The sequence below is a fragment of the Siniperca chuatsi genome, linkage group LG14 (assembly GCF_020085105.1).
Source record: "Siniperca chuatsi isolate FFG_IHB_CAS linkage group LG14, ASM2008510v1, whole genome shotgun sequence".
NCBI classification, from domain to species: Eukaryota; Metazoa; Chordata; class Actinopteri; order Centrarchiformes; family Sinipercidae; genus Siniperca; species Siniperca chuatsi.
The window spans coordinates 4,504,664-4,532,107 of record NC_058055.1 but is presented as its reverse complement, the minus strand read 5'-3'; the positions used below and the strand labels follow the sequence as shown (position 1 = coordinate 4,532,107).

At 40.2% G+C, this 27,444-nt stretch overlaps 1 protein-coding gene across 6 annotated transcripts; it reads left to right on the top strand.

Annotated features, from left to right (window-relative positions):
* The first annotated feature begins 1,787 nt into the window (after nucleotides 1–1,787).
* Nucleotides 1,788–26,976, top strand: gdpd5a (glycerophosphodiester phosphodiesterase domain containing 5a). Of its 6 annotated transcripts, none has more exons than XM_044222756.1 (17): nucleotides 1,788–1,897; nucleotides 7,072–7,246; nucleotides 14,722–14,825; nucleotides 15,116–15,209; nucleotides 15,288–15,347; nucleotides 15,434–15,532; nucleotides 16,399–16,492; nucleotides 16,954–17,099; nucleotides 19,080–19,162; nucleotides 19,497–19,647; nucleotides 20,318–20,548; nucleotides 20,893–21,038; nucleotides 22,019–22,166; nucleotides 22,550–22,632; nucleotides 24,069–24,083; nucleotides 24,371–24,483; nucleotides 25,642–26,976. In XM_044222756.1, exons 2-17 carry the CDS (start codon nucleotides 7,130–7,132, stop codon nucleotides 25,731–25,733), a joined length of 1,776 nt encoding a protein of 591 aa, XP_044078691.1. In that variant the 5' UTR covers nucleotides 1,788–1,897; nucleotides 7,072–7,129; the 3' UTR covers nucleotides 25,734–26,976. The 6 variants fall into 6 exon arrangements, with proteins under 6 accessions (XP_044078691.1, XP_044078690.1, XP_044078692.1 ...); XM_044222755.1 differs by lacking the exon at nucleotides 1,788–1,897 and adding an exon at nucleotides 1,904–2,185; XM_044222757.1 differs by lacking the exon at nucleotides 1,788–1,897 and adding an exon at nucleotides 1,904–2,190 and having other exon boundaries at nucleotides 20,318–20,539.
* The last annotated feature ends 468 nt before the right edge of the window (nucleotides 26,977–27,444 follow it).

Below are 27,444 nucleotides of genomic sequence, written 5' to 3'. Positions count from 1 at the left end.
TCCTTAGAGCCTTTTGGAGATGAGAAGATTTCACCAGGCATATTAAAGGTGGGGTATGTGATTCTAATCCAGTACACGTCAGATTCAGTGAAAATCTCCTCACGGCCCGCTAGCTGTCCGTTAAGTGTGTGTGCTGATAAAAAACTCTGGTGTTTGTACACAGCCCTGGCTCTGTGAATGGGAAACAAACAAAGAGGCTCGGACCGAGCCACACAACACTATTCCAGCCATGATGTGTGCGTCAGGTAACGTTAAATGACTTGCCCACGGACATTCAGCTAACTTTCTAGTCTGCCAAGACGTGCTGCTGTTGTGATGTTAGCTACAGCAGCAGGAGAGTTGTGAGCGTCGCTGTCTGGAGCTGCTGTGCTGGCTCTCCCTCACAGTGTGGTACTCCATCAACCCTATCCAAACCTCCTCACCTCCTCCCTTGTAAGTTCTGCTTGGAAAATTCCAGGAAACAATAACATTTCCTAGAGATGGCGCCAGCGCCAAGCCTCCTTGGCAACTTCAGCCCCCCCCACAGAGAAGTTTAATGAAATTATTTCTCTCTTATCCCCCTTTGATCTCTCTCTCCTGGACTTTCCACCCACACTTAAAACTGGCAACATGCTTGATTTAACCCTCTCACACCTCCAGCACATGAGACAAATTTGTCCTCGCTGTCTATCATGTCTGTCAGTTGTCTGAAACCTTTAAAATAGTGCAATCAAGGCTGGAGACAGCCAACAGGAAGAGGTACAAATCTCAGATGCCTCCAGATAACTTCTCATGTGTGTCCTCCGCCTCTCCACGTCTGTCTCCTCTGTTTCAGCCGTCTTATCCCTCTGCTATTTTAATATGCGTAATGCCAAATTTATGGCATAAGATTTATGTCTGCAGAAAGGAGTGAAACTGACTTTTGATGCTCCACATGTTGCATATGGAGTGATGTTTCCTCACACTGCAAACATTAACCACACATTCAAGTAAAGAGTCTTCAGATCTTCTGAAAATACTGAAAAAAAATATGTAACATACGGTTTGACACAGGTAGATTAATTACCTCGTCTCTAGACAGTAAGTCCCATCTAGTTTCTGGAAGGTTCCTGAAGCAAATGAAGCTGTGCTGAAAAGAGGTCTGCTACTTCACGAAAGTGAATTCCCATTATTTCAGAATATTATTGATTGAAAGTGAGCCATCAACCTGCGAAAATGAACTATTTGGATATTTTTGCAGCATAATTATGTGAAATGAATCAAACTTGAATTCAGTAGCTTCAAAATTATTTAAAAAAAATATGGTGTCAGTAATGATTAATAAATAATTCACAACTGTTTTGCAGATATAAGTCATTAATAAGAAAACATCTTGGGTTGGCAGGTTGAGTAAAATCCCTTTGGCTGGTGTATCTCCTTTCTATTTGGCAACAATGTAGTGAAATACTTAATAAGTCGTTAATAAATAGATCTCTGTCCCGATCCCCTGCAGCTCTTTTCCAGGAGGTAAGTGACCATGTGTTATTTTTCATTTATTAGTCATTAATAAAGCCATTAGTTATTTATTCATAAAGGGTCCCGTATTAGAAAGTGACACTATAATGTTTCTGAGGCATAATAAGACTTCCATGGCACAACCAGGAATCATTAGAGAATAAACACAAAACCCTGCTCTGTTCAACATTTCCTCCTCCACGTCCACCGGCAGCAAAACCTGCACAACTGTTGCTCAGGTCCGTCCACCGCTGACAGACGTTGCCAGCACGCTGTAAGAAGTACACACACACATCAGCCCAGCAGGTAGTTCTGAGGCCGGCCTGCCGACTGCTTCGATGGAGTGTTTTTTGCAGTGTGCCCCACAGCTCCACCCACGCCGCGTCGGACAGATCAGTTTTTAACTCTTCTATGAACACTGAAGGTAGGCTACGTCTCTAGTCAATGATTGATCAGCTCTCCTATGATTCATTAAAACATCCATTATTTAAAACGTTAAAACGTTTGCTCTGAAGCTGGCTGTCGCCGTGCGAGGAGCGCTAAAGTAGGCTGATGTGTGCCAGGGGTCTGTCTCATACGGCCGCTCTGAGTAACTTTAAAGACTTATATGAATCCGTGAAGTGTGAAGAGACGACATTATGTCAACATCCATGGGAATAAGTGATTAACCGAGAGCTTCTGACGTTTTCAGGATACAAAGGCTGTCGTGGAGGTAAGGTGAGTGTTAGTGCGCACTTTATCGGATTATCTCATACAATCTGAGGAGCTGTCTCTTGGCGCTGTGTTTGTGATCAGTTGGTGGAATTGATTTGAGTGATCTGTCCTCCCTGCTTGCTTTTTACAAGCGTGAATGCGTTGCATACATTTTCTTCTCGATCAGATCTTCTGTCACACATTTGGATACATGGCCAGTGTCAGCGCAGGCTGTCAGCAGCAGCAGCATTGGGACCGTCTAATATCAAACTACTTTCTCCATAAGGGTTCACACATTGTGATCGATATGGAAGATTAACGGACGGTGGATGGAGAAAAAAAAACAGATGATTGGTTTCCACGTGTCCTCGTGCGCGATGGTTGAGTGCCACTTGTGTGTGTGAGTGAAACTGCTGTTGTTAACTGAGCGGCTTCAGCGAGCCTGCTGCAGAAGTGAGCACTGTGTAAGGTGACTTTGGGACACACACAGAAAAGCAATGTAAGTGTTTGGAAGTACACAAAATAAATGGTTACATGAACACACACACACTGAAGTGAATTATTTTGACCTGACTCCATTTCCCATCATGCATGCATGCAACTTCTGGGTAATGGAGAGCATTTTTCTGACTTGGTGAACACTGAGCACAGGAGGTAGATGGAGGCGCTTTGGTTAAATGGAAATATTAACTTGTCCTTTTAAACTGCACAGAATTCAGTTGTCCCCCTATACTGTACATAGTTTCCTGACTGAATGTTAATATGTAATGAAGACATTTAAAGGCTGATTTATTCACCTGTAGTGAACAAAAAAGTCTCTGACAACCCAGTGGTGATGTCATCATCATTGCAAAGCAAATGAATCAAGCTTTAATCACGTTGGTCTGTCCTTTTGTCCTCCCAAATCTGATTAGTAGAAGACATATCTGACTACCGCTTTTCATCTCTGTCTGTACCCCGGCCTTCCTGCAGCGCCACCTGCATTATCTGTCAGACTTAAATCATCTTTAATAAATCAGAGGTTGCCTCACGACTGGCAGGTGTTGCTTGAATCTCCTGCCCTGATGCGCTGCGCTTTAACAAGCAGAGGCTCATGTCTTATGCCCACCTGATGGGTGCAGGTTAGCGCAGGGTGACGAAAAAACATCAGCATTTACTGAAATAAACCCACTGGCTTCAACAGCAACTTTGTTTGCAGTCCGTGCCCTGATGCTCCTCCCTGTGTGTGGATAATGAGCACGTGGCACTAATGGAAACTCTATTTTGGGCCAAATCGACTGAAAGATTAAGGATACTATTAATGCATGCATATATAAATTCATGAAGGAGTGAATGATGGCGGCCTGGAAAGAGGCGACAGTGACCGAGATAAAAGGCTAAGAATAGACTGAAATGGCAGAGGCTCCGTGGCAATTGGTTGGCTGAGACTTAGTGGATTATTGTATTATTATTCAATGAGCACATAATTCTAACTCCACTGACAACTCTGACACAGCGAGGTGCCTGCAGCCTTGGAGGCGTGTTGACAGTATCTATTTCTGGAAGCTGGCAAGGAAGTGAGGAGAGTACTAAAGTCCTCTCAGGTAAATGGCAGGTTCACGAGAGGAAACTGGCCTGAGACCAGCTGAATGAGAGGCCAGCTGAAAGCCCACAAGAGCGAGCTTTGTCGTAGCTGGGTACAGGTGAACCTGGGTGAATAAGAGTAATATTTGGAGAGCTGCCTTCTTCACAAAGTTGCAAGGTACTGGCTGTAAATGCAACGATAAGAGATTTAAAAAGTGCAGTTCTTAGGCTTGTCCTGAAACAGTACTGTACACAGTATGAAAAAGAAACAATAGAAAACACATTAGACCCAAGAGTCCAATCAACAGTACAGTTCCTGCTACTGTAAGTACACCATCAACGTAGCTAACACTGCTGACTCCTTACAGCACACATACTGGAGCAAATTTCAGAAACCGTGTTGAACTTCTAACTAGTATAATACCACTAAACATGTATTTTCACAGGTTAATGCAGGGTCATCAAAACTCACATTTATTGAGGTCAAAAGCTTTTGTGTGTAGTTTTCTCAGAATTGTGTGTGTGTGGTTGCTCACGGTTTTACTGTAAATAGAACTTGTGTTGAAGACATTCCTTCAAAGGCACTGTGGTTTATACTGCACATATTTTTATTAGCACATCTTTTCTGTCAAGTGTTGATGGAAGTCTTGGATCCAGGTCATTTTCCAATACAGTTACACCTTCCCTTGGATCTCTTTTATGATATTTCATGTTGCAACGAGCATTGCCTTAGTTCTTTGCACAGCTGCGCTCCATCAAAACATCTGACTATCATGGCATTAACCCTGATGTCAGACAGAAACACTTAGCTGTACCGCTTTTATCCACTTTACGGACCAAATCAGCTTTTCCTTTAGTTCACTTTACACCCGGTGGAAAAGAAAGGTGGATCTGGGAAGACAAACTTTTCATAATTGCATCCTTTTACGGAATGCATACTGTACCAAACATCATTTTATGTGGAGCGATTCTCAGTTCACTGTAAAGAAGCTTGAAGTCACGCAGCAACAGAGGGGGGAAGTGTCCCAACCCTGACTGACTGGCCCTAGTTTACCTCATGATGACCACAGCTCTATGACGATAGCACCCTGATAGAAAGCCACAGTGAGACAATAGGCCAACCTGGCTGGAAGAAGGCCCCTGTGATTTCAGCTCCAGTTGGCCCTTGTTTGAGGATGGGGTCAGCATGTGAATGCTGGGAATCTGCCAATTCCTCTGAATCCAGGAAAAGGCTCCCTCAGGCCTGGGAGTTCCCATATAATTACCAGTCAACAGACAAAGGATGCAGCTCTGCAAGGTGGATACATAACAATTTCCTCCTTTTGAAGATTGTTGTAAGGATTTTGGTTAGCAGGGAATCCTAAACAAACATTCACACTTATCCCCTGAGCTCAAGTACTATACAGCATGTGACACACAACATCCAACACAATTGTATTTTCATGTAACTGTGAAGTGCATAGTCACTGAGCCAGACAGCATGCAGCTGGATTAGGTTTTGTTATTCTTTTAAATGTTTTTAAGTAATTGTAGCAATTTCTGTCAGAAAGTGAAAAGAAACTGAAAAAGAGAAGTACAAGTGGGGGTTGTGTCAGAGCACATCATTCCTAAAAAGACTGTACTTTGCATGATGTGCTAATTAGCAAATGTTAGCATGCTAACAAGCTAAACTGAGCTGCTGAACATGGTAAACATTATACCTGCTAAACATTGGCATGTTAGCATTGTGAACATGTTAGCATGCTGACGTTAGCATTTAGCTCAAAGCAGTGCTGTACCAAAGTACAGCCTCGCAGAGCTGCTGCATGGCTTGTTTCCCTATGAATCTGCTTGTGAATGAAAAGTTTGTTTCACTATTTGATTTTTTGACTCTTTAAAAAATCTTGAAGTGACATGGAAACAGAGTGTGAGCTGTACAGACACAGCTAGGCACAGATGTAGCCCCCCCCTTCATGTTGAAATTTCTCTGCTCAGAGATAAGGACAAAGGAGAAGTTTGTTTTGTAAAGGCCCATTGACCAGGAAACACGCCATTACACGCGTTACAGTGGGGCCTACAGCACCAAATGGTTCTGTTTTCATAAGTAGTGTGAGGATTAGGGGTGGGCTTGTTAAATTGCTCCACCTGGCATCAAGGGTGCTTCGTCCATCTTCTCTTGCTGTGCGCAAATCACTACCTGCAGGAATCAGGCGATTGTGACCAACACTTGCAGCTGCCCCTCAGTCAGATTCACTCTCTAGGGAGGATTTTCAACCCAGTCCAGCAATGAATACAGCTCATTAAATTAAAATAAAACAAGACTAAGAGTCCACAGCCATGCTAGCAGCTCTGTGAGGCTGTACTTAGGCACAGTGGTGCTTTGAGCTAAATGCTAACATCAGCATGCTAACATGCTCACAGTGACAATGCTTACATGCTGATTTTAGTTAATATTTACCAAGTTCACCATCTTAGTTTAGCATGTTAGCATGCTAACATTTTCTGAACCCAAAGTGCAGCAGTACAGTATGAGGCTGATGGGAATGCCATTAGTTTTGCAGGTATTTGGTCAAGTATTGGGCAAATTGAAACTTTGACCTGAAGGTGGCACTAGAATAAAAGTCACTCACCAGTAACTCAACAAGGTGTTTTATAAACAGAAAAGCCCTAAAGGTCACATGCTCAGACTGGGAGCTTGTTCCCAGTATCCAGATTTATTTTTAGACGATATATATAAATAACATACTGTATGTTACATGAGCTAAAATTAAGCAATTCCATAATTCTGTCTGTAAAATACGCCATACAGAAATGATCTGGAAATGCTAAAAGAAAAGTCCAAAAAAGACACATGGTCTCTTTTGAGCAATAAGGGACCTTGAAAAAAAAGAGACAAGGCACAGCACCATAACTTCCAGAGAGCCATGAAAAACAACACTTTCTGTGCCAAGACATTTTTACCTGCCACCAAGGCAACAAGCTTTTCTCTTTTTTTTTTTTAGTTTGAGTGCAGCGTCCATCTTACTCTTATCTTCTTTCTGATGTTCTCCTTGTTAAAGGATCAAGTCATACCCATAGATAGATGCTACCTACCTGCCGATGCCTATTTGCCACTTTTTCATAACTCCTTAGCTCGTGACTGTACTATATTATTATGTCTGTCCCAGACATGACTCACTATTGAATAGTGTGTTGACTTCTTCTCACAGGTGTTGTTACCCCAAACAAGGCCCAGGACTGTCAACTTCTTCACGGTGTGAAAATATACCTCAGCATGGCATGTTGATGAAAAATGTAATTGTATGTACAAAGACTAATTATTTGAAGGCTTGTTCTGTTTAGTGACACTTTGATCTTCTTCAGGGTTCCCAGTCCTGTGTGGGATGTTAACGGACTGGTGGCGCGTTGAGGCTGAAGGAGCATGGTGAAACACCAACCCTTGCAGGTCTATGAGAAGCAGGTCTTTGTGTCCTTCGTCACTGGGATCTATGGTTGCCGCTGGAAACGCTACCAGCGTTCCCAAGACGACAGCTCCAGGGTAAGACAATACCACTGATCATTAAATATGGATATCATAATGATATATATTTATATGAAACTCAAATATTACTTGCTTGGTATACTAATAAAAACATAGTAATAACTTTCTATTACTGTTAAAACCTTATTGCATTACTGTAGTACTGTTGTTATTATTGTATGTAGATGCATCTGGGCAAATTGTTGTAGATGAATGATTAAACTGATTAGATTGATTAAAGCTGGTTATTGTTTGGAATTTGTAAGTGCCAATACAATAGTGAATTTTAGTTCCAAAACAGTACCTTTTTTTTTTAGATATTTTATTTTGTGAATGGTCAACATGTTTTTCTACAAAACCCATTTCATTGAGCAAAAAAAGCCATAGGTCTCAAATGTTACACGTCTAAGCAGCAGTACAAGAACTTTGCCTTACTGAAATAGTCTAAAATTGGCAAAATAAATGAAATATCTATGAATCTGACCAGATATTCAATGCCAGTTGACAGTTTTTGATACCCGGTTTTATGGACACATCTCAGTCAGTACCGAAACAAGGACTGAGGTTTGTTACCCAGCCTTATCGTTGAACATTGTCCCGTTACACAGTGTGTTTGTCGGACATGTTTAAATTGTCAAGTGTTACATTCAAATCCCCCACACCCACACCTCACATCTTCTATATTTAATACGTGTAGAATTAGAAAATGAGACATTGGGATTTAACAAACAGGCAGCCCAACAATTTGGAGGGATTTACTGGCCATCAACAGCTAGCTTAGCATCTGTGACTGCACACAGCTCTCCAGAAGTCCCGACCTCAGCTGCGCGTTTCACACACCCTCCAACTCTCAACAAAACTAGGTGACCTCTGAATGGAGCCGTACCCATGGCTAACGTTAGCAAGCCAGCTAAGAACACACAACATGTGAATAAGACAACTTTGGAATTTCGGGAAGTCGCATTTCACCTCTGTTGGAAGAGGCTAACCACCTCGCCTCACCTCAAGCTAGAAGCTGCTAGACCAGTCTGTCCACTGAACACAAGGACCAAGCTAATATTAACCCGCCATCTAACTCCCAGGAAGACAGCTAACAGGCCGTCCCCCAAACATCAAAGTAACGGAGCGTCAAAGTGATTAGTAACTGTAATGTAATTACGGAAATTGTGATCCATTACTCTTGTTACTGAAAAGGTACAGAAATCACATTACTGTAACATGTTACTAAGTAATGTGTTTTAGCCCTAAAGTGAATCAGCCATTACACAGAATAACACAAAGTAGAAAAAAAAGCTGAACTTGAGTGTCATCTTTCAACTGCTTATCAGAACCATGGTTATTATGGTAATCATACGTGTTTCAGCCATAGTATTTACAGTGCATCTGCTAAATGCTGGTGCTGTTTTAGTTGGAACATGGCTTACCACTCAGTCATCAGCCCTCTGACTGTAGCAAATGTAAGTTGCAATCTTATAGGTTGTAATGGTAAGAACAAGAAGCAGGAGTGATATGCTAAGAGAGTTTAGAGTTAATTTTTTTCTTAGGTACCATTTATTGTTTAAAAATAATATTTTTTTTCTTTTATTACGTATTTTTGCACAGTTTTTGATTAAATGGATAGTATATAGTCTTTGAACCTGAGATGTTGCAGTCTTAGCCCCTGGAACACCACGACAACCCAAATGGAAATATTTTAGATGCCTTATAGTGTACATCATGCCATAGACATACTTCAGAAAATTCACCATTTAAAAACCTTGGGAACTCAGCTAGCATTGAAAATAAATTACTTTACTTACTTACTTAATTACTTTTGGATTTAAATCCTGTTTGTCATCTTAACAATACAAAGATGTTGGGCAGTGTCAAAGAGTTTTGTTTTGGTTAAGTACCAAAATCAAACTCTTTATACTTCACTAAAAACTGATGAAATGCTAGCCTAACATTTGTTTATCTTTTAGGTGTTTGTAAAATTTCTAATGAATTTGTAGCTTCATTCATTTAAGCTTCATTTTAGGAATTGTAGGAATCTTTTTAAATTACAAAGGTTGCTTCCAAAACGAATCCATTAGAAGTCGATGTCATCCCATTTTTTTTTTTTTTACTGAATTCCTAAGTGACTTCTAGACCAGGCCCTAGTAACTGGGGAAAACGATTCTTACAAAGCAAGTAACAGAATCAGTGCAGTGTTCGGATGTGTGAAGCAGAGCCAGACGCCCAGCTGTGCTGGATACCCACTGGGCAGCCTCAGCTACTGCTGCTGGATGTGTCTTTATCACAAAGAGCCAGTGGCTCAGCCATAAATTAGTCCATTTAATGAATGTGTGAGCCGGGCACTGATGATGAGCTGACCAAGAGGATAAAATACAAGCACACAGCTGCCCCTTTCCTCCTGCTGTCTCCATTTACAAAGCTTCATGTAGTCACACACAGCAGTGCGAGCACATAAGCAGAGAGGTTAGCATTCATACACTGAAATGCTGTCTGTTTACACTGCAACACAGTGATGTGTAACTGATTTTATTAGTAAGGACAGATTACACCCCCTTAGTGCTTCTTTGGGTTTCAGGCTAAATGTTCGCTTAGACATCTTCAGTACTCTGCTCTCACTTAGTCAGTGTGGGTAGTGGAAAGTGCACTATGGCATTGTGGCCCATAACATTACACAGTTACTCCAAGAAAATGGAGGGTGTATACAGTATGTGTGCATGACCATTTAAAGCAAGCTGCATTAATCAATATTTTTATATTAAGACTGGATCAAATGACATTTAGTGTGATGAGGTTACTCTTAATGACGAGCCCCTCAGAGAGTTATCGGCCAACTCTGCAGTTCCCCTCAGCTCTACATCTTACTGATGCAGAAGCTGTTGTGCATGCTTTTATCTCCTCACGCCTCGATTATTGTAACAGCCTGTTCACTTGTCTTAATCAAAAAACTTTGACACGACTGCAGACTGTACAGAACTCAGCTGCTCGGCTGTTAACCAGGACCAAGAAGTATGACCACATCACACCTGTTTCAGCCTCTTTACACTGGCTCCCTGTTTGTTTTAGGATTGATTTTAAGATCTTATTGATTACTTTTAAGGCTCTTTGTGGCCTGGCTCCAGACTATATTTTAGACCTTGTAATCCTTTATGAACCTTCGCGTAGCTTGAGATCTTCGGGCAGGGTCTCCTGTCTGTTCCTGAGTCCAGGATGGAAACTAAGGGGGACAGAGCTTTTGCTATCAGGGCCCCGAGGCTCTGGAACAACTTGCCCAAAGACCCATTAGGTTGTCTGAGTCAGTGTCTTCTTTTAAGTCTCTTCAGAAAGCATATCCTGATCTTCCCTGAGCTGTCTGTTTATTTGATTGCTTTTGTGTATTTTATGTATTTTATTTCTTTATATTTCATCATTTTCTATGGTATTTTATTTCTCTTGTTGTGAAGCACTTCGTACTTTGTTTTAGTTTTATTATTATTATTATTATTATTATTATTAATGTATGACGCCCATTTTGTTTTCCATGTCCACTGTCTGTCCACTGGTTGACTGTCCACTGGTTGTCACTGAGAGAATGAGCAGTACACACACACACACACACACACACACAAGAGTGTATCAGGGTAGGGCCTCAGCTACTTCTTTTTGTTTTTAACATATTGTATATGGGATAGTCTACTAAATGAAGATGCAAACCTTACTGCTATTGTTTGGTTTTTGATATTTGGTACCAGATGATATGTTAAATCTTCGATTACAATAAAAGTATCTGTATAGCAAATTTTAAATCACTAAAATGGTTAAACATTGTCAACAGAGCATGTTATTTGGCAGCAGGTCATTTGTAGAAATGCCTAAACAGCCAGGCGCCAGACTATTTACAGGGGGCTGAGCATACTCGAGACCAGCATAAGTCTATAGTCAGGCATAGTCAAAATGAATAGATATGGCTCTTTTGGATCTAAATCCTTTCAAGGTGTGGGGGCTAAATTTTGTAACAGCTTACTTGGAATCTATTACAGTTTTTTCAAACAGGTTTAAAAACTTTTAAGGAAAGAGGAGAGATGGGTGAATATACTTATTTTAGTACAAATGTACACTTTGTAATTCTGTACGTACTATAATAATTTTGCATGTCACAACTTTTACCTAGGTCTACTGTAGCAGGGGCACAGCAGTCTTTGTGGTTATGTGAATTTTTAGTGTTTTCATCATGTTTCATTATTCAATTTTGTACGTTTTATTTTGTTTCATTTGGTATTTTGTGTTTCTGCATGTTCATGTTTTATGTTGGATTGAATTTGTGTCTTTGTTTGATGTTTGTTTTTCCTGGTGAATATCTGGACAAGTGTTTTCTGTGTAGGTTGTTATAGGATAGATTAAAACCAAACCAAAACGATGTAGTCTGTGATGTGGTCTTCTGCCCATTGCTAATACTGGTTTGTCACCTGGCGACCTGTAAGCTCACTGCAAAGAGGACATTTACAACTGTTTAAATCCTCATTTGGCTTTCAAAACATTTCCCGGCCTACAGTTGTCTTTTATTGACTTTTGACTTTTATATTTAATTATTAGCGGTTTTCACTGTAAATGAATCAGTAAAATAATCCAAAAATAGTATGTAGTACAATTGGGGTTACACGTTATTCTCCTTTATCAACAGCAGGAGGAATCAAATCATGGTGTGTAATGTACAGCAACATATCAGTGTCCATGTTCAGCGGATACTGACCTTGTTTGATAAAGGCCATTCTGTACAGTATTTATCAGCAGAGGAAAAAGAGAGGGAGAGGTTCGTCATACGGTGAAGTCAGCACAAAGATCAGGATTTATGAGCGCTGTCAGAAGTTGGCAGTTCTAATTGGAGAGATGGAGAGACCTTTGAAGGCTATATAGCATTCAGGAGACAAGTGTCAGATCTCACACAGCTGCCCTGAAAATGACTTGTACTGCATAGTGAGCGTGGCCTAAAGGTAGGAAAATGTGATATGGAGGTAACTACCACACTTTGGATGAATGGATGAAATGAAAATGTATAATGTAAATGTGTTTAGTAGAAGGCGTGGACAGTATGACGATCCTCAAACATCTTTTCTCATGACCTTGTTCTTCGAGCACAGATATACCATTTTGTAGATCCCCTTCGATTATATAGTGTTTTTCTTGTATTATAGCTGAGGTTCAGGCAAGTATCCCTTTAATTTCTCTGGTTGCATTGAGCCATGGAAGGCAATGTTGCAAATAAATGTGCAGGACAGCTTTTATTGGGTTTAGAGGATTTTTGCATCAGTGTGATGAAAATGATCAGTTTAAGTTATCAGTTTGTTTCTCAATTTCTGGGAAATTTACAAAATCACAAACTATATTGTTGTGATATACATAGAATTGCATTTACTGTGACAGAAAATCCATATTGCCCACCTCTATTCAGAGGTAGTCCCTGCTGGTGGAGGCAGAATAGACAGCCCCACTGGAGCAGTTGAGTATTGAATGACTTGCTAAAGGGAACTGTGACTGTAGTTACTAAGGAGCAGCCTTCTCCTTATGGCCATTTTCTTCACCAAGGAGAGTTTCAGTTTCCAGGGATTACTTGACCTGTTAGTCACAACCTTTCTCTGACCCCACTTGTGACCCCCTGCCAAAAAATGAAATCCTAATCTGCCAAACAAGCAATCTGTGGAGAAGGCATATGGATAAACAGAGAAAAATTTCAAATAAAAAAATAAATCTGGAATTTGGTTAATTTCTCTGGGAAACTGAGGGTATATCAGGGAATTTTATAATCTGATGACTTTTTCAGAAATACTGTGAACTAGAATTTATTTTACAGTGGTGTTCAGATGTTTCTCTCCAATGCAGGCCCACTTAGAGTGGAAACCAGGATGGGTACAATCATATAACTCACATTTTGGGAAGCGGTCTGACTTAGTTCATCCATGGAATTTGGGTACATCAGGTCAGAAGATATTCCATGATGCATATTCATGCCCTCGCCATCTCTTTGCCGAGAGCTTTGCCTGAGAGCTGGTGCAAAGCTGATCAATGCTCAACAGGATCTGTTGACTGGCCTATCATACTCTACACCCCCCCTCATATGGCATTAGCTCCTAATCCTGTTAACTACTGAAGGGAATAGTCCTTGACTGCTGCACAAGCTCTCCTCTATACCTTTGACCCACAAGCCTAAAGACTGTACAGTAAAGGGTTAAAAACCTGGTAATGAGAAAGCATGGTTAAGTAATAACACTTATACATATGCTTTTGTCAGCCAAGTTACTCTCTACCCTTGTAAAAATTTAATAAATAATCTCGACTAATAAAAAAAAAATTGTTTGCCATTTGGGGGCAGCAGAAACACTTGTAAACACTACATTGCCATATGTTGATATGTTGAAGATATGATATGAAGTTGATATGGTAACGTGTTAGCAAAAAGTTGCCTGTTTACACATTTCATTACACATTATCATTCATTTGAAGTCATGTTTCTGACTAACTGGAGTGTAAGTCGAATAATAAATAAATAAATATCTGGTGTTGCGATAGTGTCAAGCAGGGTAGCAGAGGGAAGCAAGGGTTTGGACCCAAATGCAGACAACAGTGACAGAGCAGGTGCAGTTCAGTAATTTTAATGGTTAGAAAAAGCTTACATGGGTTGCAGGCAGTGGTCAAAACCAGTGAATCAGTCCAACAAGGCAACCAGATCCGACAGGAAGCAGGCAAAGTACAAAGTCCAAGGAAAAGAAAAAATCAATCCAACAGAACTCACAGGTAACAAATGCTGGGACGCTTGACACCGAGACAATGACAATCTGACACAGAATAAAGGACTAAATACTCTCAGATGAGGGGAGACAACGAGACACAATTGAAACCAATCATGGCAAGGTAAACAGTCAAAGTCAAAACTGGTGGGAAAAGCAAACAAAGACAGAAAGTAAAACCACAGGACACATGGAGGAGAGGAGAAATACAAAATAAAACAGGAAACATAGAAAAACATAAAACTAAGGAAAACCAAAACTAAGAAGCAGAGCAGGACATGACAATCTGGCTCTTAAACAGCTAAATGCTCCACTAGCTCATTGGTTCTCCAGCTAATCGCTAACTTTGTCTGTTGGCTGTTTGGTGCTGGTCAAGCAGTGCACAGTAGTATTCTAGAGCCTTCTTGATAAAAACAGCTTCCTGCTGCTGCTGCTGGAAATTACGCTATGAGCGTGGAGAGAGTGAATCAAGTAGTAAAGTTGTGGGCTGTTAAACCAAATCAGTGGTCTGAGAGATGTGCGTCCAGTCTGAGAGAAGTGACGTACAGCTGAGTACTGCAGAGTGGGCTTGTCACTATGACCAACCCTTTTCACATTACATGTAGTCATTTGATCCATTGTTGATATAACAATATTGATTGTTCCTTAATTCCTGGTAACTCTTCATATTCTGTGTATGTATATGTGTAAAACAGTGTAAAATCTGAAAAAGTAAACTGTTGTTTGTATTTTCCTTTACAGTGGGAGTGTACATGGTTCATCATCTTGTGCAGCTCTTTCTTTCTGCTTCTCTTTTGGGCATACTTCTGGTTGGTAGCTCAAAATGATTTCAACGAGTTCAACTGGTGAGTCAGTTATCCCCACTTATGTGACTGTAAATGAAAGCTGTTTGTGACCAGCACATTTAATAAGGATAGAACTAGTTCCAGATGAGATTGTGAACAGCAGGGTGCTGACCTTACCCTGTGATTGCACCCTGTTTTTTACCCTATTGAGAACCAATGCCATTGTACAGTATAGTGGGTTCTTGGTGTTACCAGGCTGCATAGTCAAGGCAAAGTTCTCCTTTTTGACATGAATGAATTAGTCTTACCATCAGCATAGATCAGTCAAACCTTATCCGTTCACACCCCAGGTCAGTATACAACCGCTCTGGAGAATGGAGGGATGAGACGATCCCCATCCTCGCATCCACCACCGTGGGATTCAGCTACATCACATTCTTAATGGTAACAGTCTTTTTTAAACCCCTGTTTTTCAAACTTGTTTTTTGCTCAGTTACGATATAACTCAATCTTCTTCTTCAGATTTTAGCACTTTTCCATATATCCTTGGGCCAGCAGCTGAACCTCTACTGGGTTCACAAGGTGCTGTGATTTACATCTCAAATTTTTGCCACGGATTTGCTCCACACACTCTTTTGAAATCATCATTGTCTGTCTCGTCTCTGCAGATTGGAGTGTTGGCTACGCTGCTTACCACTATCTCTGGTATCGTCTCTGTTGATGACATATGGGGAGATGAGTGGGACATCCTGCTCGTATCACTGCAGGTTGGTCTAGAGTCAGAATGACATGATGTGCAATAAGCTTTTTTTACCTCTGTAGTTCTCTACTTTTTGAATCAAATTACATACAGTATAGAATAGTTAAAGGGAGGTGTAATACATTGCAAGTGAATTGACCGGACGTGATGGCAGAGTTCTGGAAGCTAGAAATTTCAGCACTTCAATAATTTGGATGGTATTAGTTTTTATTGGGAGGTGAAGCTTTTCACTGTTTTTTTCTCATCATTGTTAATTCCTATTCAGTCTTGTCTATGTTTTGTCAAACTACAAAAACATTTTTCTGCTGAAAGTTAGATGAGAAGATTGATACCACTCTTGTATATGTCCATTAAATATGAAGCAACAGCCAGCAGTTACCTTAGCTTAGCATAAAGAAGCTAAGTCACTGCTCAGCCAAGAAAACCACAATTTAGGGAGCTTTTATGGTGCTGGTAGGCAGTTTTTTTTCCATCATACAGAGCCAGGTTAGCCCCCCCCCTTCACTCTCTATGCTAAGCTAAGGTAACCAGCTGCTGGATGCAGCTTATTTAATGGACATATATAAGAGTGGTATCAATCAGGTTGTTACAGTAATTTAAATCCTTTCCAAACAGACGTCTTGTACATATTAATTGCAGGTAAACCAAATTTTAGCTCTTGAATGTTGAAAAACTGCTGCATAATATATTTGCAATGATAAGGCTTCCTGTCTAAAATGGCTATTGAATTACTGAAAGTGAATTAACTTTACCAACAACAATATCAACCCATAGTGTACACACATTATTGTTTGGGGACAGACAAAATCTTATTTACTCTATTTCACACTAAGAAGGAACACTAATTATTCTATATTTGTGTTTTGTTACCAGTCTACAGCACCTTTCCTGCACATTGGTGCTCTGGCAACAGTCACAGCTATCAGCTGGTTGGTAGCTGGATATGTGGTCCGCAGAAAGAGATCCAGTAAGTGTTGACTTGTATTTCTTTGTATTTGTAAGATCCCTGTCATCACAAGGGCAGATTTCTGCTTTTGATTTCTTTGGCTTATACAGGGTGATAAGGACTGACGAAGATCATTTTTATGACTGTATCATGAGTAAAGCTATAGTTCCATCTGTTTCCATGACAAGGTGCTATCATGTAATATTTTGAGAAACCGCAAGAAGGTGCTGTGTGGTACAGTATAGGTGTTAAACTACACATGTTAAATAGATTTTCACTGCTTTCCTCTAATTGTCTGTATTTTCCGGCATTAGGGAATTATTTTCTCCTTTGAGGAAGGCCACTACACTCTGGTATTCCAAACAGATTACCAATTCTACTAACCAACACAGACAAAGCTAAACATTTCATGTCATGATGGGATGAGATGAGCTGAAGATGAATAAAGTGACTGTTTAAACCTCCTTACTCCTCCCTCTTAGATTTCCAGGTGATGGTGTTGGTGAGCTACATCTTCATCCTCCTGGCTCTCTATTTGGTTCCGCTCACATTCAACTGCCCCTGCATCATGGACCGCCACGGCCTCAAACCACGACCAGACGTCATTGGCCGACGGGGAGCTCCTATGGTGAGTTGGTGCTTTGCCAGACCTCACTGTCTGATCTAGTTAATTGTTCAGATGGATGATGTGAAGCTCTGTGGGGAGAACGTTTCACTGCCAAGACCTGTCAGATGTTCATTAACTGCTGACACTCTGGATAAAAGTGTAAAAAAAAAAAAAGATAGCAAAAATGGTCCATGTTTTTAATGTTTTGTGATCATTTTTCTTCTTAAGAATTGTTACATCAACATCCCATGCTGATGGATCAATTGATCATTGATTGAAATATTTCCATGTTTTTTTAACTTTTATGCAGACTGAGTGTGTGCATACCTCTGCACTATATTTTACACAGCAGAGTGGTGCACAGCTACAGTACGTGAGTCTGCTGTTATCAGGCTCAGTAAGCACGAGAGTCAACAACACACTGAACTGTCATTTCACAGCTGGGCAAGCAAATACTGTTCCAGATGACTAGCTATAAACAAATGTACAGTGATGTTCAGAGCTGTGTTTTCCTGCTCTCTAAAGGCACACACACACACACACACACACACACACACAGTATACACATAAACAAATCACAAAAACCAGGTGGAGGTTTTAAGTAAGTCACAGACCAAAAGCTTTTGGATAAATGAATATGTTGTGTACGTTGTTTTATGACTAATAACTTCAACACAGTACCATCTGAATTACTCAGATATTATTATGTTCCACAAAGTCAATACTCACATCTCTCAGCTGGGAAACAAACAGTATATGCACATACCTACAGTGATAGACAGAGATTTTATAGACTTGGAGACAATCACTGAACGATCACCTCCTGCTATAAACAGATGATTGAATAAAGATGAAATAGTATTAAACACTAGTCAAAGACCATGCATTATCAGCAATATGGAGATTAATCCATTGGACGTCAGAGCTCTTTTGTATTTTCTGCCTGCCTATTGGGAATTGTACTGTGATGTATTCTGCCCATGAATCACAATCATCCAAAGGAAACAATTATCATTTAAATTACTCAATAGAAAAATACATAGAAAAAGTAGAAAACAGTAATATATTATTTGCCCAAAATAGTTTAAACAACAAAAGCAAGTACAAACTACCAATGGGCCTGAATGTGTATTGATACCTACAACAGGAAAATCAACACAAACAAAAGGAGGAGAATAAAAAAAGGCAGGGGTCAACAGATATTAACTCTTGAAAGAGATAATCAAAACATTCATATTAAAAATAGGATCTATTAATCATACTTCATCCAAATCTAAGTTCAAGCCCTTAGGTGAGAGGGTGTTGAGGGAAAAGATATAGAATGCATCTCTTTTCAGAAGGATTTTGTTTGAACCTGGAACACATTAAAATGTACAGCCACAGGGCTCACGGGGTGTGCGTATGCTACTTCTATGCTCTGAAACACGGGTCTGAAGTCGTTTTTCCTGTGTAAGCCAAGCCGCAAGGACATTTCATCATGTACATGAGGTTTTTTGTGTTAAGTAATGATATCTTTATTGTTGAGTTTTTTGCCGGAATGCGAATGAGTAAACAAATGACATTTTGTAAGTAAAGTTGCACTGTGTGCTCTGTGCACACTTGGCTGATGGTTATTTGAGAATGCCTGATGAAGACCTCTGTTAGATCAAAACTTTGCTCTGTTAACTTAAATAGCCGGGAGCTATCAGTACAGTGCGCAGATAATTTTGTCTGACTAGGGCAGCATTGCTGTCCATTGGTAATTCTCTCTTTGAAAATGTTAGACGTTTAAATCCTGAATAAATAAATTACTGAAAAAGTAAATTAATTTGGCATATAGAATTTAAGAATTACGTACTGTACCTCCTAAGGTTTCTTTTTTCATCGTTTCCCACAAATGTGTTTTCAGTACGTCATGCTTCTCAGTTTGAATGTTCTTTTATAATTCTATCACTTCCCCTTGATATGTCTCCTGCACACCGTGGCTGACAGTGGTCCTTCTGTCTGTCTCCTCTGCTCTAGCTGGCTCCAGAAAACACCATGGTGTCCTTCAACAGAGCCCTGCAGCATGGAGCCAGCTCCCTGGAGGCAGACGTCACTATCAGGTTATTAATCACACATTAATAACATTTTAATCCTGGGTTATTTATATTTAATGAACTTAGCGTGCTCTGAAGTTCCACATATAGATCCCACAGCCGACACATACTGTAGGTTGTTTGGTAGAAACGTTTGAATTTAATGAGAGAGATGCAGCAAAATATTGTGTGATTTCTTTACACGACCTGGTGTTCTGTCATTAAATGACGCACTGTCAGGTGATTCCACCGTTGCTCTTTGATACTAGATAATTATTATAGTTCCTTTTACCAAAGTATATACTAAATCGTAGCTGAGGTTCTAAAGTACAACATTTTCTGACCATTTTGTCCCTTCCAGTGTGGACGGGGTTCCCTTCCTTATGCGAGACCGCACTGTGAGACGAACAACAGATGTTAGTAAGGTCTTCCCAGCCAGACAGTATGATGATGCCTCTTTCTTCAACTGGACAGAGATTCGCTCTCTGAATGCAGGCCAGTGGTTTTTAGAGGTACTGAAGTCCACTTCACCTCAACTCATGTTCATGCAGATTCCATGACAGCTATAAAATGCTTTTTCCCTTACACCACATCATTCACCATGTTCTGTTACTACAAAAAAAAACACCTTTAGGAAAATAAAATGTTTCAGTTTTGAAGGATTCCTGGAGGAATTATGCAGGTATTGTGCAGGACAATATCTGCCACAACCTTTCTGGATAGTGGTGAAATTGGATTTAGAATATGATGCAAGGAATACCTGTGACTATAAAATGTAGTGATACCTACAGTTTTAACAGTAAAACATGTTATCTATGTTATAAGAAATCTATAATCGATATATATTTTGAGGTTATGGAATATAATTGCAGTGGAACAGTGGTGATTTTGAAGTTGAAGGTCTCTTTGACCAAATCCTTCGAGGACAAACTGGGTGTTTGTAATGGAGATAAGTGCGCAGATGCTTTGAATCACTATTCTACTGAAAAGAAATCAAAGACAATAAGAAACAAAAAATATATAAACAACATAAAAGTCTAAATCTAACATCTAAAAGATAAGACAATCCACAAACTAGCTGCATGTACGTTGTTCTTCATTTTGTATTAACCATTCTACAGATAAACATAGTGTATGGTACGTCTCAGTGTCTGCCTCTCAGTTGCTTTCCGCTGCTTCCAGAGTGACCCCTACTGGACAGTGGAGACTCTGACAGCGAGGGACCGGAGCAGAATAGGCAACCAGACGGTTTGCAGTCTGGTGGAAATGCTGCGCCTGGTGGCCAGGGCCAACAGCTCTGCGCTGCTCAACATCCGCAAGCCTCCACCAGAGCACCCGCGCTACCGGAACTGGTTCATGGACACGCTGTGGGCTGTGCAGAAAGCAGGGATTTCCCAGAAGAGGGTGAGGACTGTAGGTCCCTCCATAAAAATCCTTTGATTGGTTATTAAAGGTGCTGCTTGTAGTGCTGTGACCCCAGCAAATCACAAGTACATAAACAACTGTCACTGAGACTGACAGCTGGTATTGTCCTACTGTATACTGATTTTTACATAGTGTGTTACTATGGAGAATACTGTGGAAAAACTGTAATTACTGTATACCAAGGTATCACAATTTATTTGCCAACATCATATTCATATTTAAATTCTACAAATAGCACCTTTTCACTATAAAAATGTTACATCTCTGGATATGAAGCACATACTACATTCTGTCTGATCAGGGTCTTTCCATGTCATATGTGTTTGTGCCAGGTGACGTGGACCCCCGACACGGACAGGGGGAGGGTGCGAGGGCTTCAGCAGACCGCGAATGAGAAGCTGTCAGTGAAAGAGATGAGGCAGAGGGGAATAACGAGCCTGACCCTCCACTACAGCAAGGCCAGCCACGAAGACATACAGTAAGAGCAATCATCTCCTGCTAGGCAACAAGGAGGAGGGCGGAGTTTTGTTTGCTGCTTCAAGCACTATCTGAAAAAAATACTTCAAAAGAACAAGTAAAGGACCATTCTGGTACGATTTTGACTTAATATTTACTTTTTAGCTAATTTAAGTTTAACTCCTTCATATTTCTGGATTGATATCAAATGTCGGCCGTGTTCCCGTGTAAGTAACATGTTTTCTTGGCTGCGGCACATTGACTTGATCTGAAGCTGGCTGAGTGGACGTGGAAAACATAAGGAGGTAAACAAATAGAGCAACAATTTCATATTAAAGGGGACCTCCTCCAATGTTTCCAGCTCATTTAAAAAGTTATTATTTATTAACAGTCAAAAACTCAGCTGGTCCACTTCATCAGGACGGTGTGGGTGTGCTTTGATCAAATTTGCTTGCTACAAACATTAGCAAACAACCCCACAACTGCATGGACATAACATCCCCTTTTCCCCAGTGAGCCCCAGCCACAGTACTTCCCAGGGAGACGAGCACAGACAAAAAAACACTGAAACTCTCTCCTGTGAATAACCAAACCTGTTCTAACTTCGGCAGAAAAGTGTGTGTTCATGTAGGACCCCATCACTCACAGTAAGAAGCTGATGTTTTTGGGGCCTTTATTGCATATGTTAAAATGCACACACAGTGTACTTGTATTCGCACGAAGACAGGGATAGTCTCAAAATTACACTGTTATGATCCTTTAAACACATACTTTGCCTTCATCAGGGACACACTCACAGTTTATAGCATCTTTAGATAAAAAAACTGTAGGTTTCATGTTTCACAGTGCATGCATTTCTGATACATAAAACATTTAAAGGGGACAGTATTTTCCTGCGATCGCAGAATGATCATGTAAGTGCAGAGTGCTGTGACAAGAGAGTAAAAAGAGTGAAAGGGAGAGGACCTGTTTTTCAGTGACATGTATTTTTCCTTTCCCCAGGGATTATCTGGCCAATAATGTGAGTGTGACTGTCTACCCAGTGAATGAGCCCTGGCTCTACTCCATTCTGTGGTGTAGCGGGGTGCCTTCTGTGTCCTCTGATGCCCCCCAAGTCCTCCGAAAGGTGCCTTACCCCATCTGGCTCATGGTAAACAGCCCTCCTCTCCCTGTCTCTCATCTGACACCACGCACACACAGACACAGACAAGGTCACGCAGCAAGACGAGAGGACAGCAGGAGAGAGGACAGAGACTGACGAGGGCCCAGCAAGACTCGAGGGCAAGGACACAGAGAAATATGAGGGAGCTCAGCGGCAGACTTCAGCTCAGCGTGGCGTTAGAGAACAACAGGACCCTGGGAAAGAGTCTGAGACAGGATGAGACAAGAGCACAGATCTGAACTAAAAAGCAGCTGTCCAGCAGGCTTTTGCCTTAGTCAGGGCCTTGTGTTAGCTTCAGGAGACATGCATGTAAATGGTGACCTCTGCTGGCGCTGACTGGAAACTACTTTTCTTTATTTCTTGTCTTGCAGAGCCAGAATGCTTACGACTTCATCTGGATCACTTCAGATCTGGTCTCCCTCGCCGTAGTCATAGGGATTTTCTGTTTTCAGAAGTAAGTACAGTTTGGATTGTGATCATGTTGAAAGACACAAACATACATTGACAACTACAGCACACACTCTTAATGCATAAGAACCTGTCATAAAAAAAAATATATCGAAGACAGAAATTCAATCAACACTTACCATATTTATTCTCCCAACTTGGGTGTTCTAAATGAGCACCATTGCATTTAGTTTAAAGCACTTACATAAAGCATGTATTTACTGTATGGTGCTTCATTTGTGTATATATAATTTAGTTCAGTGGTTCCCTGGGGGTTCCCTGGGGGTCGCAAGATGATTAACTGGATAGGAAAGAAGAAAAAACATATTTCTGCTACACTAAATTGTGTTTATTTTTTCAGGCTTTCCTCTAATCTTTGCTTTTTTCTTGTGAATTACCAGATAATTTTACCTCTTCAGGCCTGTAAAAATGATGCAAATAAAACAAAAGCAAAATATTATTCTTTTGTTCAATTAGCCACAACCGGTAGACATGTGCAACCTGTGATGAGGGGTCGCACGTACACATGGCTTTGTTTCAGGGAAGTGAAAAAGGTTGGAAACCAGTGATTTAGTTCATGTATCCTTAAAGGGTGGGTTCACCTAAATTACAAAGAAACGGGGGGAAAAACATGCTTTCTCGCTTCCCTCCTGTACTATCTAACCATGCAGAGAGTTTGGGTTTTATTTCTTCAGATTTTGAGATATCTACCTCTGCTTCCACCCCAATGCAATGCAATGCAATTTGTGGTGCGTACAGTATCGAAAAAATGACATTTATATTCAACAACAACATGTCTTTCTAGAAACAATGTCACTTTTATTATGAAGAGCTGAGTGTCTCCAAACCTGGACAAATACATTTTTATTATATTTTGGGTGAGCTCATGGAATCATGAGGTCTTATTTTACCGTGCAGTGAGAAGCTTCTTGTTATGGCTGAGTATTGTTATTAATATAACAACATTTGCTTTAATGAACACAGTTAGGTTTAATGTCCTGTGGAAATTCAGTAAATGTGTTTTTCTTTAGCGCATTAACAATTTCATGACTTCAGTACATGTTCAGTCATTATCTAAATGTTGGCAGGAGCAGCACATCTGAATATACGAACAACATTTCAAATGTAAAGAAGCTGAAGGAGTTGAAGTGTTTTCTGTGAATGCGCAGTGTTAACACCAGCCTCTGAGTCTGACTGGACCTGAGCCGACCTCAGCTCAAACGCTGACTGTTCATTCTGCTCTTTTCTTTCGGATCTATTTTGTTCTTTTTTTCCTACTGCCTTTTGTCTTCTGAATGTTTCCATGTTTCTCCTCCATGCTATAACCTCTCTTTGTCCTCTCTGTCCTCCCTTTCTCTCTGTCTCCTTTGACATTCTTACTTTGTCCTGTGCTCTGCCTGATCTGCATGCAACCTTCCTCCGCTGCCCCCTGGCATCTGTCAGCTATCATATGATCAGGTAACTGCTGCGACTGCTTTGGCCTTTGTTTCTTCCTCCTTGTCTGTCCTCCTTGTGCTTTATCTGCCCGACACCTCAAGGCCAATTCCTTCCTTTCTCTCACTGTACTTGTTTACTTCTTGTTTTTCAGTGTACATTCCATTAAATGTATGTATTATTTTATGTGTATCAATATCTTAAAGGCCCAGTCTGGCACCATAATTATTGAATTGAATGGTTTAATGACACAGTTGGAATCACTGCCTCCACGTGCTTGTAATGGTTGATATCTGTGTGTGCTGTATCAGGTGGAAGATGAGCGGGATGCAGAACTATAACCCAGAACAGATCATGCTGAGCGCTGTGGCGCGTCGGTCCAGTCGGGACGTCAACATCATGAAGGAGAAGCTCATATTCTCAGGTGCAGCTTTGACTACATTCACACCTGGAAAAAGTAAATGGTTCAGGTTGTAACTGGACAGAAAAAAACAAGCATAAAATCCAGGTGGAAAAACAGCTATGAAACTCAAATCAGCTCCTGTGGTGGGCACACAGCCATTTAGCCATTACTATAGCACATAGCCATTATTAACAAGTAGTTCCCATTATGAGACGAGGTCTGACCAAATACCCACTAAGCTCAGTGTATCCCACAGTTGACCACGATCTGCTATGCAACACCAGTCCAGTTGTTGGCGGTGATGCATCTAGAAGCTGGTTTTACAACTGGCGATAATCAGCAGAAATGAAGGAGTTGGAGTTCCTGACCTGCTGGATTCACTATTCAAGTCCAAACACTACACAGATATGGCAGAACCTCCACAGCTGGTTATCGTTTAATATCAAAAATCAATTTCATGATAATCACACTGATAATAATAATAATAATATCGCAAGAAGGGTTTTGCAGGGATTTAATATTTATGTTGACAGTCAGATATGCAATATTATATCTGACTGTCAACATAAATATTAAATCCCTGCAAAACCCTTCTTCTCCTCCCTTTTATCTCTTTCATAATGTTCGGCCCCTTTTTTTAAAACAAATTATTACTAATAATTTATTACTATAATTTATTCTCTCCTCTCGTTCTTACTTCCCGCACATACGTGCACGTTCCCTCTGGACACACTTACGCATTCATGAATACATGACACACTTCTATTAACATAAACAACTACAAATCTGTACCAAACTCAACTCATAACCTCTTTGTTATGTTTTACTGTTTTGTGTTATTGTCTGTATATTTTCTTCTGCTGTGTATACTTTGGGTTTTGGGACGGATCGAGTAACTTTCACACCTGAATCCAACAAGGAAGTGCATGCAAGTCACACAGGTGGGGAGCCTGAGTATAGAGTTTTATAATACTCCCACTTGGGGGTGCCAAAGTTGGACATTTTTAAATTCTTCACATGGTGGCTTTTACTGTACTCTAAACAGATCTGATGGTACAGTATAGAAATGCCAGCTGTTAATGTAATCCAACTAAATCATTTCCTGCTAAGCAAGTATATCAACGTGTGTAATTTTGAGAGTTATAGCATCGTCAATCATTTTTCTGTCGTCTTTTTCAGAACTTAACAATGGGCTCAGCAGTACAGAGGAGCTTTCTCTGTATCCTGAGAACGGTTACGCGAGATACTCTCATGGAGGCCTCAGTCGCTGAACACTGCCACAGCTGATAGTTTGATTTCTGAGCTTTACTGACCGAAGGATATTTTCTTGTCGGAAGAAAAAGGAGCACGCCAGAGAAACTGACCTATTAGTCAACTTACCCTGGAGGTGATGACAGCATGGATACCAAATCTTGTCTAAAGTATGGACACAGAAAGTTTCTTCTATTTGGCCGATTGATTGAAAACATTATGCTCTTGCTTATGTGCAAGTTATGTGTAATATATGTATGTATGTAATATAATTTGTTGTAGTTTTTCCGTAATACCACATAAGAAGTTGCTTTCAATGTTATAAATTTGAGCGCGAAAATTAACATGGAGGTCTTCACTGGGAGCACATCTGTTGTGTGTCTGTGTTGTCATCACTTAAGGGGTTAACTAACCAATGGGCAAATGTTTCAAAAGCAGGTGGTCAGATGGTATTTCCACCTGAACCGAATGCACTGACCAGGTGAAACTGGAGCGTGTGTTTCTCTGTTATCAAAACATTTGAATCATAATTTTAAAATAACTTCAAATCACATTTTAATGTAGAAACGTCTTGGTTTCATCTTCTTGGAACCAAAAAAATGACTGCTGCTCATTCAACATTATTACTAAATACATCTGGTGATGTGTGTGGTGATTGGGCCGAAAAGCCTTCTGACTACCATGAGAAAAAAATCTCTCTTAAGTCTGTTTGCTCGAGTGACCTTCTCAGACGTTGTATTTGAGCTAATAAAGGCAGTAATGTTGTATTTTTCCATGTCATTTACTTCACTGTTGTTTTATAACACAGGAAATGGGCTGTGTAGTGTCCATAAACTGATGTAAATATGAGTTGTTTCACATGTTTTTATTTTCTTCCCTCTGAGAGGATTTCAGTGGTTTGGACATATCAACTGTATATTATGTTTGCATTTATTTTAAGTGTGAAAGACAGATTCGGGCACATGTGAAAACTTCTTTTCTTGCAGTTTCGTGGGATGAGGGGGTTTGTGGGAGTTCTGAGAGTATATCGTGGATGTTCTAATCTTTTTTTTCTGCCTCTTTTCTGTCATGCCATGATTGATTAACTTTATAGTAATATTAGCTATTACAACTTTCACATGGCTGCCTTTTTGTTAAATTAATGGACTAGGATATTTTTTGTCTTTTAGTTTAATAATAGGGGTACAAATTTCAAGTTACAACTATACTTTTAGCTGCAGACATGTCAACTGTTCAATAAAAGTGATCTTTTCTCTTTGAAAATGTGCTGGTTGTCTTTTGTGGAAGAATGAATAAATGTAAAAGCACTAAAAGTTAATACTCAAAATGGAAAAAAAAAATTGGAAAAAAATCTGCAATGGGCGACTTTAACGGTTGCGTTTCCATGCATTCTACCAGTATGCCTCGACATTAAAAATGAATATGTATTTCTAGCTAGCAGCGTGGCTCTGTGGTCTGTCCACCACTTTGGTCCAGACTGAAATATCTCAACTACTGGATGGATTTTAAATTTTGTACAAAGATTTATGGTCTCTAGAGGACGAATCCTGTTGACTTTGGTGAGCTGAATTTTCCTTTAGTGCCACCGTGAGGTTGACATTTGTGGTTTTGAGTGAAATGTCAACGACTATTGGGTGGATTGCTCTTTCACCATCATCAGGTCAAAATGTGTTCAATACTTGCAACAAAAAAATGACATCATTACACTGAGTAGTATCAAAATGATGACAT